Source organism: Galleria mellonella, unplaced genomic scaffold (genome assembly GCF_026898425.1).
Source record: "Galleria mellonella isolate WM207_F2 unplaced genomic scaffold, CSIRO_AGI_GalMel_v1 utg778, whole genome shotgun sequence".
Classification (NCBI taxonomy): domain Eukaryota; kingdom Metazoa; phylum Arthropoda; class Insecta; order Lepidoptera; family Pyralidae; genus Galleria; species Galleria mellonella.
The window spans coordinates 1,917,082-1,935,178 of record NW_026442150.1 but is presented as its reverse complement, the minus strand read 5'-3'; the positions used below and the strand labels follow the sequence as shown (position 1 = coordinate 1,935,178).

At 35.4% G+C, this 18,097-nt stretch overlaps 3 protein-coding genes and 1 long non-coding RNA gene across 4 annotated transcripts; 1 reads left to right on the top strand and 3 right to left on the bottom strand.

The window, feature by feature from the left end:
- Positions 1-13: 13 nt before the first annotated feature.
- On the bottom strand, positions 14-5,556 carry LOC113510081 (zinc finger protein 208-like). Its single transcript, XM_052901211.1, has 4 exons — positions 5,544-5,556; positions 3,755-4,879; positions 832-1,206; positions 14-657 (listed from the first exon to the last, which is right to left on the bottom strand). Exons 1-4 carry the CDS (start codon positions 5,554-5,556, stop codon positions 14-16), a joined length of 2,157 nt encoding a protein of 718 aa, XP_052757171.1.
- Positions 5,557-6,416: 860 nt separating this feature from the next.
- Positions 6,417-8,283, bottom strand: LOC113510080 (zinc finger protein 431-like). Its single transcript, XM_052901209.1, has 3 exons — positions 8,232-8,283; positions 7,589-7,726; positions 6,417-7,345 (listed from the first exon to the last, which is right to left on the bottom strand). The coding sequence occupies exons 1-3, from the start codon at positions 8,281-8,283 to the stop codon at positions 6,417-6,419; spliced, it is 1,119 nt and encodes a 372-aa protein (XP_052757169.1).
- Positions 8,284-10,537: 2,254 nt separating this feature from the next.
- LOC113510079 (zinc finger protein 184-like) lies at positions 10,538-17,806 on the bottom strand. The gene is made up of 2 exons (XM_052901260.1): positions 17,647-17,806; positions 10,538-12,287 (listed from the first exon to the last, which is right to left on the bottom strand). Exon 2 carries the CDS (start codon positions 12,265-12,267, stop codon positions 10,969-10,971), a length of 1,299 nt encoding a protein of 432 aa, XP_052757220.1. The 5' UTR covers positions 12,268-12,287; positions 17,647-17,806; the 3' UTR covers positions 10,538-10,968.
- Positions 13,083-17,887, top strand: LOC128202119 (uncharacterized). The gene is made up of 3 exons (XR_008253615.1): positions 13,083-13,245; positions 16,685-16,821; positions 17,748-17,887. It is a non-coding gene; the product is annotated as an uncharacterized LOC128202119 (long non-coding RNA).
- The last annotated feature ends 210 nt before the right edge of the window (positions 17,888-18,097 follow it).

The window sequence follows — 18,097 nt, the reverse complement described above, 5'->3', positions numbered from 1 at the left end:
AACAAATTCTAACTTAGATAGAATCATTGCACATTTTCCCGTGTTTGGATCGCAAATGTCCTTTTAAACTACACTTCTGCACAAAAGCTTGCCCGCAATGCTGACATTTGAATTTACGATCATTATTATGTATCCGCATATGTTCTTTGAGCGTTTTCTTCCTTCCATACGACTTATAACAGACGCCACACTGAAACTGTTTTTCACCAGTATGTTTCACCATATGATAGTTCAATTCCACACCAGTAAAGAATCCCATCGGACATTGTGAACACTTGTAATTTTTTTCAAGTAGGTGATACCTTTTCAAATGCTGTCTCAACGCTCGTGTAGTTGCAAACTTTTTATCACAAGCCTGACATTCACCTGGTTGTTTTATTCCATGCACTTCAATTAAATGTTCAATTTTTTTATAATTCTCTTTAAATCTCTCATTGCAGTAACCACATTTATGCGACTGAGTTTTTCTATGTGCCTTCCTCTCGTGGTGTTTACTTTTTGGTAATGTTTCGAATACTGAATCGCAGTAGTTGCATTTGAAATTACCAGTTACATGAACCAGAGAATGACGGTACAGCAAAGACCGGTTAACAAAGCCAGCGTCACATTTGTCGCAGTTATAATTCTTATAATGTACAGACATGTGCTCTAGGAGACCTTTAAAATTGGTGAACTCATTTGTACATATACTACACTTAAGTATATTTTCATTTTCAAATTTAAACGGTAATATATGATTATTTATATCAGTGTATACATTTTTGTTGTGTAAAGTCTTTAAGTGTTCAAACAAAGCGTCTAGTGAGACGATATTGGATTCACATATCTTACAGCTCAATCCAGTGATATCAAGTTTAACAGAATACTTGGCCATAACGCTGCCTTTCATGAATTTAGATTTGGACTTGTCGTCGTGTTCATCTAGTGTGTGCCTCTTCAGGTTTCCAGGGTTCGGAAACTGTTCAGCACAGAAGCAGCAACAGTAGCCTATACCTTGGTAAGCTCTGATTGGAGTAGCATTTGAATTTAGTAGAATCAACCTCGCGTTATGCCGGTGTTTCTCTAATTCTTCCCCTATTTTGCCATCACTTTTAATATTTGATTTAGCTTTTGCGGCAACCTTTTTTTTCTTTTCATTTGTATGCTCGTTAAATTCTGTCTTAACTTCTTTCAATGTCACGATTACTGCCTCCTTTTTGATGACACCTACAAAGAAAAAGTGGATTTAACGCAGTTACAATATTGCATAGCATTAGTGATAGATTAGATTTGTTTATTTGCCAGAACATTGTTTTTAAAAGAATGTAAAGGATTTTATATTACATAATTTTTACCTATATGTAGTACCGAAAAATAATTACTAGTTAATGTTAAAAATTGAAATCGTGAAAGATTGTTACCAAACTATTAGCTTTGATAGTATTATCTCCTTATATAATCAAGCTGATAGATTGGCTAATACCCCAACTCCTGGATCACCTTAGTTAAATGTATCAAGTGATCCAAACCCAGAATCTTTGTAAGTTATAGCCAAGATTAACATGGATACCGATCCGATATTTGTATATTGGGTTTCTCTGGACATTGATGGTGGAAAAAAGATTATTTCGATATCTCCCATATCGGTCGGATATTTACATTCGTATAAGTTAAAAGTCTGTTATCCAATATATATTTTTTTTTTTTGGAAAACAGACTTTTAACGTATTCCTTATTGGAATTATATATACCAGATATTGTAACTAAAATATATAAATATTGTTATATATTATCCACCCTTAGTAGTATAGTAGCCAAAGCACTAGGTGCCAGAGCCGTAGAATTAATATAGTTGTATCTACGTCGTGACAATTAAAAAGAGGAAGACGGTCGATAAGGCGAGAATAATTATTGTATATAATTGTTTGTATCTACATAGTAACTAAGTGTATAAATAAAGGTAACAGGTTAAGAACCAAAAAGTTTATGAATTGAAATGAAATTTACTTGCCAAAAACATTGTAGATAAGACGTTGCATCTGTCATGTTTACAAAATGTCCATCATGTTACGCCACATCAATGGCATGCAAATATTAACCATTAATTAATTTCCAATGAAAGGTTATTCCAAGATGATCCTGTATTATTGAAATATGATCTTTGCCAGTATTATTTATTTTTGTACGTATGTGTATCAATACAGATTCGAGCTTTTTAATACTTCCTTAAAGTGGAAAGATTTTTTTTTATTATTAATGACGTAACGGAGCAGATAGTGCACTTGATAGAAACCGGTTAACGTCGCCCATTAACACCTGCAACACGACAGGAGTTGCTTGTGCGTTTTTTTATGTAATAAAGAAATATATAAATAAGAAATAAATAAATAAAATTATTAATATTTTTAAATTAAATTCATTACTGTGAAGGTTAATTGTAGATACGTGTGTTGGTTTGAAAGAACGCTCTAAAATTTGAAAAGGCATGCTATGTTTGTTCAAAAAATGTCAGATAAAAGGTTGGCGAAAGAAATACGAAATACAAAAAAATTATGATGATAAAAGACAAATATATTAATAACTAGCGGCCCGTCCCGGCTTCGCATAGGTGGACATTTATACATTTTACATTTTTATTGTTACATCCAATAAGTAGAGAGCCGTCCGCGCGACTGAGCTGCGCGTCTACATATTTCATAAGTGTGCCCGCCCCCGCCTCCCACACCGCTACAATGCCTGGCTAGCTAGCCACGCGGCTGATACAGTGCGGGTGGCTGGCGACGCCTTTTCTATATCTAACTTTTTAACATAATAAGCGGCCCGTCCCGGCTTCACACGGGTGGACATTTTTACAAAATTTTACATTTTTATCTGTTCCTATTTCATACCTAGTTACCTATTTCATAGATGTGCCCGCCCCCACCTGCCCCTCTTTCGCACCGCTAAAATAGGTATGAATAACATGTACAACGCGACAGCGTTATTTTTTCTATTTCTATGAATTATTAAATTCGTAATATCTATTAAATGGAATAGCCGATTTGAACTATTTAAAAGTAATCTACATAAATTGAAACAGTTTTGAAAACAATATGATTTATTTGAATAAGGATTAAAACAGAAGTATGAATAACATGGTGTAGTTTTGGTCGGTATTTCCATCAACTTTTAAAATGTAAATAGTGGTTATTGTGACATAACGATAATAGTTAGACATATAGTACCGCGAAGTTTTTTGTAGTTATTGATATTTTCTTCAATATTGTAGAACATACTTTTGTTCTATCACTAATAGTTTCCGCAGCGCACGCGACGAAATACATTTTATAGCATTTTTTTTTTTTACATCTTGAGTTACGTTATTAAAGTTTTAGTAAGGATCTCTAAACTTTTCTAGCAATAAATATAGAAAGAATTTTTGAAATCGGCAAAGTAGTTTTTGAGTTTATTCATTACAAACATACGTACACACAAAAATATAAATCTTTCCTCTTTATAATATTAGTGTAGATGTAGATCTTGTATTAAGTACTACGATGGAGATGAATTTTGTAAATAATATTTTTTACTTGTTGTGTTCGGCAATGATTTTGATGATGACATTTATAGATATAATTTAGTAAAATTAAACATTAGATAGTATTAAATCAATTTATTTGTTTATTTATTTATTAATATTTGCACTGCTATCACTGTATCACGGTCACAATATAATTTGTTTAAAAATATTAAACTATTTCCCCATGCTTGGAGCGCATATGTCCCCTCCAACTACATTTCTGCACAAAAGCCTGTCCGCAGTGCTCGCATTTGAATCTGCGGTCGTCGGCGTGTATCCTCATATGCTCTTTCAGTGTATATTTCCTTCCGTAAGATTTGAGACACACGTCGCATTTATATTCTCTCTCACCGGTGTGACTAAGCATATGATTTTTCAGTTGTCCAACTGCGAAGAACTCTTTATCGCATTGTTTGCATTTAAAAAATCTCTCCATTAAATGATCCCTCTTCGTATGTGAATTGAGTAGCTTCGTAGAATTAAATGTTTTATCGCAAGCTTGACAATTGAAAGAAATCCTCACACCGTGCACCGATTTTAAATGTTCGTCTTTCAAACGCGGCAGTGTGAACCTCTCGTTGCAATACCCACATTTGTGCAAAACATTCTTATAAATATGCACCCCTTTTTCGTGACCTCGTCTCTTTGCTTGTGTATCGAACACTTTATCGCAATAACCACATTTGAAAGTGCCTGTTTTGTGTGACGGCCTATGATTTGTCAACTGCCTCATGTTTACAAAACCCGCCTGGCATGTATTGCAAACATAATTCTTGTAATGCGAGTTCATATGCTCCAGCAATGATTTGAATTTGTTGAATACATTTAAACACATGAAACATTGAAGCGATTTCGTTTCAAATTTGAACGGTAATATATGGTTTTTGATATCTGTGAATATCTTTATTTGATGGTCGGATTTTAGATGTGCCATTAGATTTTCCAAAGTATCAATATTGATACCACATATTTTACAAATGAGTTCCGTTATGTCCAATCTAACAAAATATTCAAACAACCTATTACGTTGCATGAAGGAAGCTTTGGATAGATCATTGTGTATTTCCAAAGTGTGTCTCTTTAAGTCTGCTGGATCCGGATATTGGTCAGTACAAAAAGAACACGCGTATCCAATACCACCGCGACTTCGAATGGGAGTAGCGTTAGAATGTTTAAGAATTTCTCTTATATTAACATAATGTTTTCTAAGTACAGAAGCGTCGTCTTTCCTTTTACGTTTTCTTAAATCTACTTTATTTTGATCGTCTTTACGTTTTACTACGCCAGTCCTTGTTTCAACTTCATTAATCTCTCGTGTTGCGTTAGCCTGACCTCCACTACCTACAAACAAAAGGACTGAATTATTTCAAATTTTTGCTGCTAAGATTAATTGCTTTACTGTTTACTAATTACTTAGTTAATAGGTTACTGTGTGTTCATTAAATTTGGTTTTTTTTTTACAAATGTAATATTATTATTATTATGTCGAATTATCTATTTAACAACTTCAAATAAAGCCACCTCTGTGTTTACTGTTTTAAGTTTGGCAAACGTGCCTTTAGAATCTTAGAAAGCCCTACACATGATTTGAGAGAAGATATAGTGAATTTTATGAACAAAGCCAAAACACCAAACGATTACTTGAACGACAAAAATGCATTGTGTTAGTCGATCATACACGGGCTTTTAACGACCACGAAATTTTAGACATAGTACATTTAAATAAATACACATAATGTTCACAAAAATTTAAAAGAGTAAATGTTGAGTTGCAAAATGACGATTTAAAAGTGCTTGTACTAAGTCTGTTTGTAAAAAATTAAAAATATAATTTATTATATAAAATTTTAAAATTTATTTAAACTGCATTCTGGATAATTACTTAATTTCTGCCGGTAGCATATTGTATAATTTTATATTCAATTCAACACCTTGTGTAAGCAATTATTAATATATCGATTATAAAATGCAATATGGACGGTAGGTACTACTAATGTAAATATACTGCCTACCGCCATTTTCGTTGATTTAACACTTCACGCTGATCATTATCAAAACGGTAACGGTGTGCACATTGATCACAGAAGTTAGTTGAAGCAAAAGGTGTATCAGAGATTGATTAAAGACAGTAAACAGGTCAGTTCGATTCATTTAAATAGTATTTGTGTTATAGTAGTACTATGGCTGATCAGAATTTTGTTGGAATTAATTGTATGAATATTAGAAAGCGGCTTATCAAAACCTATATCTGGAGTATAGCTCTGTATGGATGTGAGACGTAGACATTAACTCAGAAGGAAATGGATAAACTTAGAGCCTTTGAAATGTGGTGCTGGAGAAGGATGGAGAAAATTAGCTGGAGTGATCGAATTAGCAATGAGGAGGTCATGCTTAGGGTTAAGGAGAAAAGACAAATTATTAGAACTATTGAGGACAGAAGGGGAAAAATGTTGGGACACTTGATACGACACGTGGAACTTATGAACATTATAATAGAAGGTAAGATAGAAGGAAGGAGGGGGAGAGGGAGACCGAGACATAGTTACATCAGGCAGATCAAGGAAGGAGTTGGTGTCGTGTCGTATCAAGAGGTGAAGAGACTCGCTGAAAATCGTAGTGAGTGGCAAGAGCTCCACCGACAAGAGCGCAGCTCTTAAATAGATAGATAGATAGAATTGTATGAAATGAATAAGACATGTTAATTATTTGTAATCGTAATTTTACTTGTACAAATCCTCACCCCATTTTATACTTGTTTTAGTGTTTTAACAAATCTAGTTTCTGGTAATTGGATTGTAAGCAAGGTTTATTAAAAAGAAACTGTTCATTTTATATTTTTATTTATGTACCAAATTGTTTTCATAATTATTTCCACTAATTAAACCATTTCGTCGTGCTTTGACCGCATATGTCCCCGCCAACTACTCTTCGCTACAAACGCCTGCCCACAAATCTGGCATTTGTACCTTCGATCATTTGTATGAATACGTATGTGCTGTCGCAATGCGTTCTTCGTTGAAAAGTGTTTATTGCACAAATCGCATTCATACAGCTTCAATCCCATATGCACTCTCCTCTCGTGCTCTTTCAATGCAGCCGAGTAAGTAAAACTCTTGTTGCATTGCGTACAAGCGTGAGGACGTATCATCAAATGGTTTAACTTCATATGTGCTAAATACGTCGAACGCGTCGTAAAAGATTTGTCGCAAGCTTGACAGTTAATCGGAGCCATAACAACACCGTGTACTTTCTGCAAGTGGCGCTCTTTGCTGTGGAAGAATTGGAAACTTTCATTACAATAACCACATTTGTAGGCGGGCTGCGATTTTACGATATGAACAGCACGCACGTGTGCCTTCAAAGTACGACCGTTGGTAAATACTTTTCTACAGATTTCACAAGCGTAGTTTCCGATATCGTGGAAGTTCATGTGAACTCTCAACTGTGCAGGATTTATGAAGCCCGCGTCGCATTCTTGGCACACATAGTTTCTGTAGTGGACTTTCATATGTTCCAAAAGAGATTTGAATTTATTGTACATCGCACCGTTGTCGCAGATGGCACACGTGAGGATTTTCGTGTCGAATTTTAATGGTATCATTTGATTCTTTATGTCGGTGAATATTTTAACCTCGTGTGTATTCTGAAGATGTTCCATAAGATCTTCCAATGACTTGATATTACTGTCACATAATTTGCAGCGAAGAGACGTGATATCTACTTTGATTATGTTATCACAAATGGATATGTTGTTTATATAACACTGATTGACGTCATTGTGCCTCTCCAAGGTGTGCCTCTTCAAATCTGCAGCATCAGGATACTGTTCGGGGCAAAAACTGCAGACGTAACCAATCCCACCGCGATGTCTAATAATAGTCGCATTAGAATACTCAAGTACAGCTTTTATATTTGTCAAATGTTTATGTTTCACGGTGGCGTCTTCCTTTCTATTGTTATTACTCTGTACCACTGTTTTTAATTTGTCTGTATTAACCATTCCATTTTCTTTAACAGTTGAAGATGTTTTAACAGTTTGATTTTCATCACCACTGTCATTTGATTTTTCAATTATAAGAATGTAATCTTCATCTTTGTCTGTATCTACATAGGATAATTCTCGTGTTGCCACTATTTCCTTTGTATTGACATCTTTAACGTCAATTCTGATGAGCTTCTGGCGTTTACCTATAAAGAAAACGATAGAATTAACTGAATAGTTTAAGAATTTGCAATATATTTTAATGTAATAACGACCAGACGTGTATTTAAGTCGAGAAAGTTTGACTAGTTTCAGGACCATCCGGGACTCTTAGTCATGACGATGCCGTAAACATCTACAGCTCGCGTTTAACGGGCCGAGCCGTAAATTCCGATTCGCACTGCTGGCCTTACGGTCACTTATGTTTAAAGGTCTCGAATGGTCCCAAAACTAGTCGAGCTTTCTTAACTTAAATATGTGTAAGATAATCCGGTATTATTACATTAAAATATAATGTACTTAAGAGACTTTTAACATTACAATTTGTCTGCGGTATTCGGATAAGGCAATTCATTAGAATCCGAAATAATATCTTACCTACACTGAAGGTATATCTCTGACAGATTTACATTTATTTTGGACACCAGTTGTTCATAACAATATCTGTTTTTTTTTTTTACAACACAGGGGACAAATGAGCGTGCGGCTCACCTAATGGTAAATGACTACCGTCGTCAATGATCACCGACAACACCAAAGGCATAACAGGTGTGGGGCCGGTCTTTTAAAAAGGAATATGTTCTTTTCTTGAAGGTTGAAAGTTTGAACTAATTATATAAAATAGTATATATTATAGTAATCAATTTCCAGAATTTTAATGACAGTGCTCGATATGAACCGCCGCGGAAATCTGACTGGATAGGGGGGAAAACGAATGTTAGTAATGGAGACTGAGAATCGCATTCCTATCAATATACTCAACCAGGGCGATCTCCTCGCGGCTCCCCCTGGAAACTATATTGGTTAATTCCTGATGAATTTATCATGATAGGCTAACTGGCCTGTTTTAATCCTCATCTATCATCACTCACTGGTGCCCTGCCAGCGTATACCGATAGCGCAAGCGGGGTTACTATTCCATTATCACCCAAAAAAAAAAAATTACTGGATAATCTATTCGGAATCAAATGCATATTTAGATGAGGCGCTAGAGCTACCTGGCGGGCAAGACTTCGCAAAATGTCAGAGAGAACATAAACGTTTTATTTAAAAGGGCGAATTTAGTTATACGAAGTTATAATTATATTAGTTAAATTTGTGTAATATATTATTCGAAAAATAATATAATTTAATTTAATAACACTGGGCACATTAATATAAAAAAAAAATATTACATTTAAAAATGCAGTATATTCTCTCTGCCTATATGGTTACAGTGGTAACCTGTAAAGGTTGGGGGGAAAAGGGATTGTTAACAACCCTATTGTTAGCAATATACACTATCCAGCACGTCGACCTCCTCGCGGTTCCGCCTGGAAACCATCGTGATTGATTCATTAGTGAATTTATCATAATGGGCTAACTGGCCTGCTTCATTTTCACCTATCATCACTTACTGGTGCCACGCCAGCGTATACCGATAGCGCGGGCGGGGTTACCATTCCATTATAATCTATTAAAAAAGAAACCTGTAAAGATTGGAATCGAAATTATTAACACCCTTTTAGAGTTCTCTTTTCAGTTGACCGTATTCATGGAGTATGTCTCTATATTCGATACATCCACACAGCAACACCATCCATACGGATGGTGTTGCTATAAAAAAAACTAAATAATAACTGTGACTGCGGAAAAACGAAAACGTATGTCAATTGAAAATGTATATTTCAACTAATAGAAAAGATAAAAAAAAAATAATGTAAAAAGAAAATAAAACCAATCAGTAAAAAAAGGAAACCGATTTGGAAAATTATTTTTTTATATGAAAGGATATACTTACAGATTGGTTCCGTAGAAACTTTATCAATATCTTTTTTTTTATACAACTTAGAATGGCAAACAAGCTGACGGCCCACCTGATGGAAAGTGGTAACCGTCGCCTATACACATGAGCAGTAGCATGCACATAACAGAGTATACTGTTTCGCCCATGATACCACCCATGCGTTGCCATTCCTGAGGACTCCAGTGTTATTCCTGTGTACTCTATAAATTCACTGCCATATCCCACCCATCAAACCGAAACACAGCCATGCGAACACAACTGCTTCACGGTAGAAACACGAATGGGACAGAGGTGGCCAAGCGAACGACTTTTGTACAAAGTCTCCCTCTGGTAAATTATTGACAGGTTCCATGTTATTTTTTTGTGTACTCGTAATTATAGAATTCATAAAAAAGATATACAGTTTAATATCTTTTATTAATAACATTTGACTAAGATTCAATATATATATATCTACATAAATATTTTACAAAACAATAAAGTTCTTATTATTTATCCTATTGATAATAATAAATCACATATCTTGAATAAATTGTAAGAAGAATTTTAGGTATAATTTTACAAGAAAACTAAGAGTTTAACTCGCCTTTGTAAATACATTTGATTACCTCTGTCATATTCTTATAATTGGTGTGTACAATAAAGGAGAAAGAAAAAAGAAAGAAAAGTTCCCAACCATTTTTAGATTGTTATATTGAGATTGTGGTGAGATGATACTCACCAATCATCATCTTCTTACCCTTATCCCAATAATTTGTGGTCGGCGTAATATGGTTTTGTCTATATTACAAAAAGACTTGGTTTTTAGTTTTACGACCGGCCGCCTGCCTGACGTCAACCCTCTTTGGGAATACTCACCAATGTTTATTATATATATTAGCTTTTATAATATAATTTAACTTAAAAAAAAACAAGCAGACAAACAAACATTTATATATATATATATATATATATATATATATATATATATATATATATATATATATATATATATATATATATATCATGCCGCTTGATCACGGGACTCGCAAAATGCGCGCGTAAGTCGCGCAGGCGCTTTGTTGGCTGCGCGCGCATACCGCGCACGGGCCAGCGACCGGAGAGTGTTTTGTTAATTGATTCAAAAATTTATTTGTTTTATTGTAAAATAATTTATGAATTTTAATTATTGATTAAAAATATTTACAAGATAAATACTACTATCAATCCTACAAGATAAAACATACATTAAGACAGAAACACCACTGGATCGATTTGGTGTAGTGACCTTTGCTTGACGCCAAAACATAAAATCAGTCAAAAACTAAAAAAGAAAATAGCTTCGGCTACTATTGCTCCTATCAAGAATTCCTGTAGCAGTGTTTCCTAAACATCTCTCATGTACAGACATCGACTAGTTACAATTTCATTATAATAGTAAGATTACTCTCGCGCGAAAAAATATTAAACTACTTCCCCATGTTTAGACCTCATATGTCCCCGCCAACTGATCTTCGCTATGAACGCTTGTCCGCAAACATTGCATTTGAATCTACGATCATTTGTATGAATACGCATGTGTTGTTGCAACGCCTTCCTCGTTGAAAATGTCTTCAAACATTCATCGCAGTTGTACAATCTTAATCCCATATGCACTCTTCTCTCGTGCTCTTTCAATTGGGCCAAATATGCAAACGCCTTATCACATTGCGTGCACGCATGTGGACGCAACATCAAGTGATTCAACTTCATATGTTTCGTGTAATTTGAACGAGTTAAGAACGATCTATCGCAAGCTTGGCACTTGATTCGTGCAATTTGGACGCCGTGCACTTCTTGTAAATGTTTCTCTTTCGTGTGAAAATACAGGAACGCTTGATTGCAGTAGCCGCATTTGCTTAAAGGTTGCGACTTCATAACGTGAACAGCTCGGATGTGCGCCTTCAATTTTCTAGTATTGTTAAACACTTTATTACATTTGTTACAAGAATAACTTCCGGACTCATGCACGGATCTGTGTTGTCTTAATTGCTCGAAGTTAATGAAGCCTGCGTCACAGTCCTCGCATACGTAATTCCTGTAATGTACCGTCATATGCTCTAGCAGAGACTTGAATTTATGGAACGGCACTCCGTTTTCGCATAAGGCACATGTAAGATTTTTCGATTCGAATTTAAACGGTATTATATGATTGTCTATATCGGTAAATGTTTTAACCTTGTGAGTATTCTGTAGATGAGTCATAAGGTCCTCCAAACGTTTAATGTTAGTATCACATAATTTGCAGCGAAGAGACGTAATATCTAACTTAATGATATACTTGCTCAATGTCATATTATTTACAAAATAACAAAGACTAACGTCGTCGTGTGTCTCCAAGGAATGTCTCTTCAGATCTGCAGCATCCGGGTATTGTTTGATACAATAACCGCAGGCGTAACCAATTCCGCCACGATGCCTAATAATAGTTGCGTTAGAATTCTCAAGTATCGCTTTTATATTAGTGTAATGTTTTTGTTTTGTGACGGCGTCTTCTTTGCTTTTATTTGTATTGTTTTGTACAACTTTTTTTGGTTTAACTTTATTATTACTATTTGCTTTTACATCTGTAGATATTTCACCTTTTTGATTGTCATTTATACCAATAGTATTTGATTTTTTTGTTCTAAAATTGTACTGTTGATTTTTGTCTTTAACGATATCCGTTAAATGTCTCGTTGCCACTACTTTCTTTGTTGTGACCTCTCTGATTTCAATTTTCATGGATCCTTGACGGTGGTCACCTACAAACAAAATGACAGTGTTAACTATATTGTTTTACAACTTCCAACAAAAGTTTTCCGTGTTTAATAAAATCCTGAAAAGACTTATCATGATTTTGAAAATCTGTTAACCACCAAAGTAATAACTAATAAAGATCTTCTTACTGCCCTTTTTGCGTATTTGTTTTTTCTTTTCCCTTCTGATCTATTTGCAGTCACCTCGCCATTCATTCCCTTTTAAGCCATGCCACCTTTCACACAGTAAATCCTCATTTTTCTGGGTCTTCCTCTGCACTTTATAAGTGTGTTCATCCACATTCATACGTAATACCTTTCTTATCACATACACTTCTTCTTCAATACTAATAAAGATCACAAATATATTGATCATCGACAAAAAGGATATATAAGTAAATAATCGTCACCTAAATATCCAAGTGCTATACTTGGCAAGCATAGTAATGGTAGGTTAATACTATAGTATGGACGCTCCCTACCGCCCTCTGCGTTCTGACCTCACCCCCTCTCAAATACGTGTCAGCGTCTTCCAATGGATGTCTCTAGTCTACGCTTCAGTTGCCGCCGATGTCAGGAAAGGATAGAGGATACAATATTTAGGTTTGAAGAGGATAGCTAGCTAGTCTCAGCTAGTTTTAATTTTCTTTTAAATCAAACTTTATTAAAATACAAAATGGACTGTCGCTGCGACGCACTGACCTTGTATTTTTGGACGCGATATCAGCACACCTGATTAAAAATGATAACTATGTCTTATAGATAAGGATATTACTATGTCTTCCAGAATATAAAGTAACATCTAAAGTGCCACTTATTAGGCGTAGATAATATATATATTCCCGTCCTAGTAAAGAGAGGAGCTTAGGAGCGGGCCGTCGCCATCGGAGTCTCGGACGACTTCAAGCGGATTCCCCGCGGCTACGGCAATAAGTGGACGAGGAACACCGGGGGGTTTTAGCCGGTAAGAGTCCGACAGTACCCACATATCTCCACCGAGCTATGTGGGTCTGCATGAAGCATTTCCCGCCTTTTTTTTCGACAAAAAAAAAGGCGTAGGTAATATATAGCAATATCTCTAATTTTAGTTAGAATATTTATTTATTTATTCATTAGTACAAATATGTGTACATGGCGGACTTAATGCTAAAAGCATTCTCTCCCAGTCAACCATAGGGAAGTTACAGAATACTCGAATGCGCTACTAGTAATTATTGATATACATACATACTAAAAATACATATATAAACGAATAAATATATATGAATAACAAATATACTTACACATATATGATATATACTATATTATACACGAATTTGGGAATAATATAAAGCACTTACTGCTCGGATAAAGATAAAAAGTGAGCGTGAACGTGAATATCTATATACGTGTCCAATAAAGAATATGTCAAGTCTGTTATCAAAAAAAATATATATTGGATATCAGGCTAACACATTCAAAAATAGATATTCGACCGATTCGAGAGATATCAAAATGGGTAAACTTTTTTCTGCCACCAGTATTCAGAGGAACTTAATATATAGATACCGGATCGGTATCCAAATTACCTATACCTACCACTCATACATTGCTATTACTGAGAACTAAAGTGTTATACATGCGTATCCGATAATTTGAAACTTTTTTTTTAATATAACAAAATATATATAGCAATTGGATGTATTTGCCTCCAACTTGCTGGAGTTTTGTCGAGTGACCATAGAGTGTTTGTGTTCAGACGTTTTTTGTTTAAGTTAAATCTTTTTATATTATTTTTGTTATTTTTTGTTTAATATTCCTTTTTATATGTTATTGTACTCATGCTTTCCTGGGTGAGCGTATTGGAAGACTGTAAGGCACACCCAGTGGATGTAATAAATAAATATAGTGAGATTGTCTAGTTGCATTTTTACATACATACATATCTGTCACGCCTGTCTCCCATTAGGGTAGGCAGAAACAATGGAACGCCAAATGCTTCGATTCAAACAAACCTCTTTCGCTTCTTCCTCATTCATCAATCTTGTCATACACGCTCGCCGGTTACGGGTACTTTTAATTTGGCCCTTCTTCAGCACGTCGCCTATTTGGTCGACATACGTCCGTCTAGGGCGGCCCCTACCGACATCTCCATTCATTCTTGCTCGATAAATCTCTTTCGTAATTCTTCTTGCATTTTTATTATATTAGTAATTGGAACGCCTATAGTTATAAGCACTACAAGTGGTACCTGATATCATCCAAAGTCCACCCAAATTGCCGGTGTTTATACGAGTACTACTCAAATTTAAATAATGTTTACAAAGTTAATTTAAACATATCCAACAGCAATTATTTTACAATGTTTTAAAGAATAGAAAAAAAATACATTCATATTAATTATAGTATATTTATTAATAAACTTAATTTTAAGTTTATTCATGATATCAATTTCAAACTGTCAAATCATGTTTCGAGCGCATATGTCCCTGCAGACTGATCTTTGCTATGAACGCCTGTCCACAAGCATCACATTTAAACCTACGATCATTTGTATGAATGCGTGTATGCTGTTGCAACGCTTTCTTCATTGAGAATGTCTTCTGGCAAAAATCGCATTTGTGCAACCTCAATCCCATGTGAACCCTCCCTTCATGTTCCTTCAATTGGGCCGAATACGCAAATGTCTTGTCGCACTGCGTACACGAATGTGGCCGAAGCATCAGGTGATTTATCTTCACATGCGTCGTGTAATTCGAACGAGACGAGAACGATTTTTCACACGCCTGACATTTAATTCTTGCTATATTCACTTCGTGGACTTCTCTCAAGTGTTGCTCCCTCATGTGAAAAAATTTAAAACTCTCCTTACAATAGGCACATTTGTATCCAGACTGTTTTACCGCGTGTACATACCGAATATGGGCTTTTAATTTGCGATCATTGTTATAAACTTTGTCACAGGATTTACATGAGTACGTCCCAGACTCGTGGACACCTTTGTGGTTTGTCAATTGCCCTAAATTAATGAAACCCGCGTTGCATTCTTGGCACACGTAATTTCTGTAGTGCGTCGTCATATGTTCAAGCAGAGACTTGAATTTGTGAAATGGTACCCCGTTATCACAAATAGCGCATGTAAGATCTTTAGAATCGAATTTAAATGGTAATATATGGTTGTGGATGTCGGTGAATATTTTTATTTCATGTTTATTTTGTAAATGTTCTATAAGGTTCTCCAAAGAATTGATTTTGCTGTCACATAGTTTGCAGCTGAGACATGTAATATCTAATTTAATAATACATTTGGTCATAGGCATTTCATTCACAAAGGAAGATAGACTAACATCGCCGTGTGTTTCCAAGGTGTGACTCTTCAAATCTGCAGCTTCCGGGTACTGTTTTGTGCAAAAACCACAGTGGTACCCAATTCCGCCGTGATGCCTAATCAGAGTTGCGTTAGAGTTCTCGATTATCGCTTTTATATTACTAAGATGTTTTGTCTTCCTATTAAGATCTTTCTTACTGTCGTTATTTTGAACTTTTTTTGACCTTGTTCTAGTTTTTGTCTCTTCATCTTTTACAGTCTCATCCTTTTGATTTAAATTTTTAACTTCACATTCAACCGTAATAACGCATTTTTTATTTTTGTCCACAATGGCATTATTTAATTCGCTTTTTACCACTACACTCTTCGTGGGGTCATCTCTGATTTCTTTATTGGCGAATCCTTGACGCCGGTTACCTATAAACAAAACGGCAGAATTAACTGGGTTGCTAAACTGTCAATAATCTTGGTTCATGTCTTGTCATATATCTTGCAATGATACTTTAAAATCATTGGTGTCTTAGTCAATTTTAATCTTTCGCGTTGTTGGCACATATTTTAAATACTTAACACGACCATTAATTTTGTAGTCCTGTCGTGACCACGACTTGGTGCAATCCACGTCGAAATTTTGGCAATAAAAAAGCAGGTATGTAGATACTGTTAACTTGCAAAGTTTTTCATCATTGGTGTCTTGCGATATATATATATATTAAAGTCTGGATTTATTTGGAAACTTTTTTAAGATACTTCATGTTCACGGTATATCGAAATATGAACACGAAAAGGTAACAAAACCTTGTGTTCTTCTTTGTAATACGTTGAATAAATCTGCTACTTTTAAAAATTGATCTACGCTATTGCCTGCACTTTTTTATATGAAATAAAAGTGGTATGGTAACCCCGCCTGCATGGCATCAATGCGGGATGATAGGCGAGGATGAAAGCAGGTTAGTTGACAGTCGTAACTAATCCAAAAAGAATTAATCACAATAGTTTCCAGGGAGAACCGCGTAGAGGTCAGCCTGACGGCATATATTGCTAGCAATGGGGCCGGTACTTCTTATTACTAATAATCCCTTTCCCCCTATTGCAGGTACTATTGAAGATAGATGAGGACGAAGTCAATTCTATGCGCTTATCGTGAGGATTTCACCATGGATTCCAGGGATTTCCACAATGAGATCCAGGGAAAATCGCGTGAACTTTAATCAAACAATTATCTTCATAATGGTGGGTAATATATAGCAATATCTATATATTGCAGTTACAATATATATACATATATTGGCTCAGTAAAGAATATATACATATCGGCTATCCAATATATAATATCGAAAAGAGAAACCCGCTCGTGATAAATTTAGATATCCGACTGGTACGGGCGATATCGCAATGGGTGGCCATAATATCTAGAAGAACTGGATATATAGATATCGGGTATTACCAACCTCTATCCCTTCTCTAGAGGTTTTGCCTTTCTTTATACATATTTTTATCACGAAACTTTTAGAAAATACTACGTTTTTCCCTGCACTTCCTTAAAGACGTTGTTTTAGTATTGGGCTTATAGAAATAAAAAAAATTTATGTGAACTTGATATATATATTTTTTAATACAATGATCAAACATATAATACTACTGGAAATAATAATATAACAAACTTTATTAACAAATACTACCTAGAATACCTATATATTTTATTAATATAATAAAATTGTAACTAGACAATGTCTGTACATAGGAAATGTTTAAGGATTCGTGTTTCAACCGTGAAGCAGTTGTGTTTGCATGGCTGTGTTTCGGTTTGAAGGGTGGGATATGGCGTGAATTTACTGGGTACAGAGGTATAACACGTGAGTCCTCAGGGATGGCAACGCATGGAGGGTATCATGGGCGAAACAGTATACTCTGTTATGTCCACGGTACTGCTCAAGTCTATAGGCGACGGTTACCACTTTCCATCAGGTGGGCCGTCAGCTTGTTTGCCATTCTAAGTTGTATAAAAAAAATTTAAAGAGGTCTTATTAGAAGTAATAGCTTTTAAAAATTCATCACCGATAAACTATTGCACCAAATCGGATGCAGTTTTCACACTTGTATTTCTTAAGGTTTCACTTAGAAACTTGTGTGTGATATGTTTAACTTTGATACTACAGGTTAGTTATATCGTAACGGCGGTCTCGCTCGCGACCTCAACACACGTGCGTACGGGACGGTGGTTACTGCCGACTACTCGCGTCTACCCCTGCGCTCGGAGCGTCGAGGTGCGGGCGGAGAAGTATGCGGGGAGCGATAGGCCTACCTACCTAGGATATACCTACAGCTGTCTTACTATGCGCGCCGGCTATAATACGCTATTTTATTGTTTTTTCTACTTGGGACGCTAGAAAAGCGTCAAAAAACTAGAAAATAATGTAACTGCTTATCAGGTATCTTATCTATTTGAACATCTTGCATTACTTGCATGTATATTTTGTTCTGCAATAAAGATTGTGTCCCACGAAAC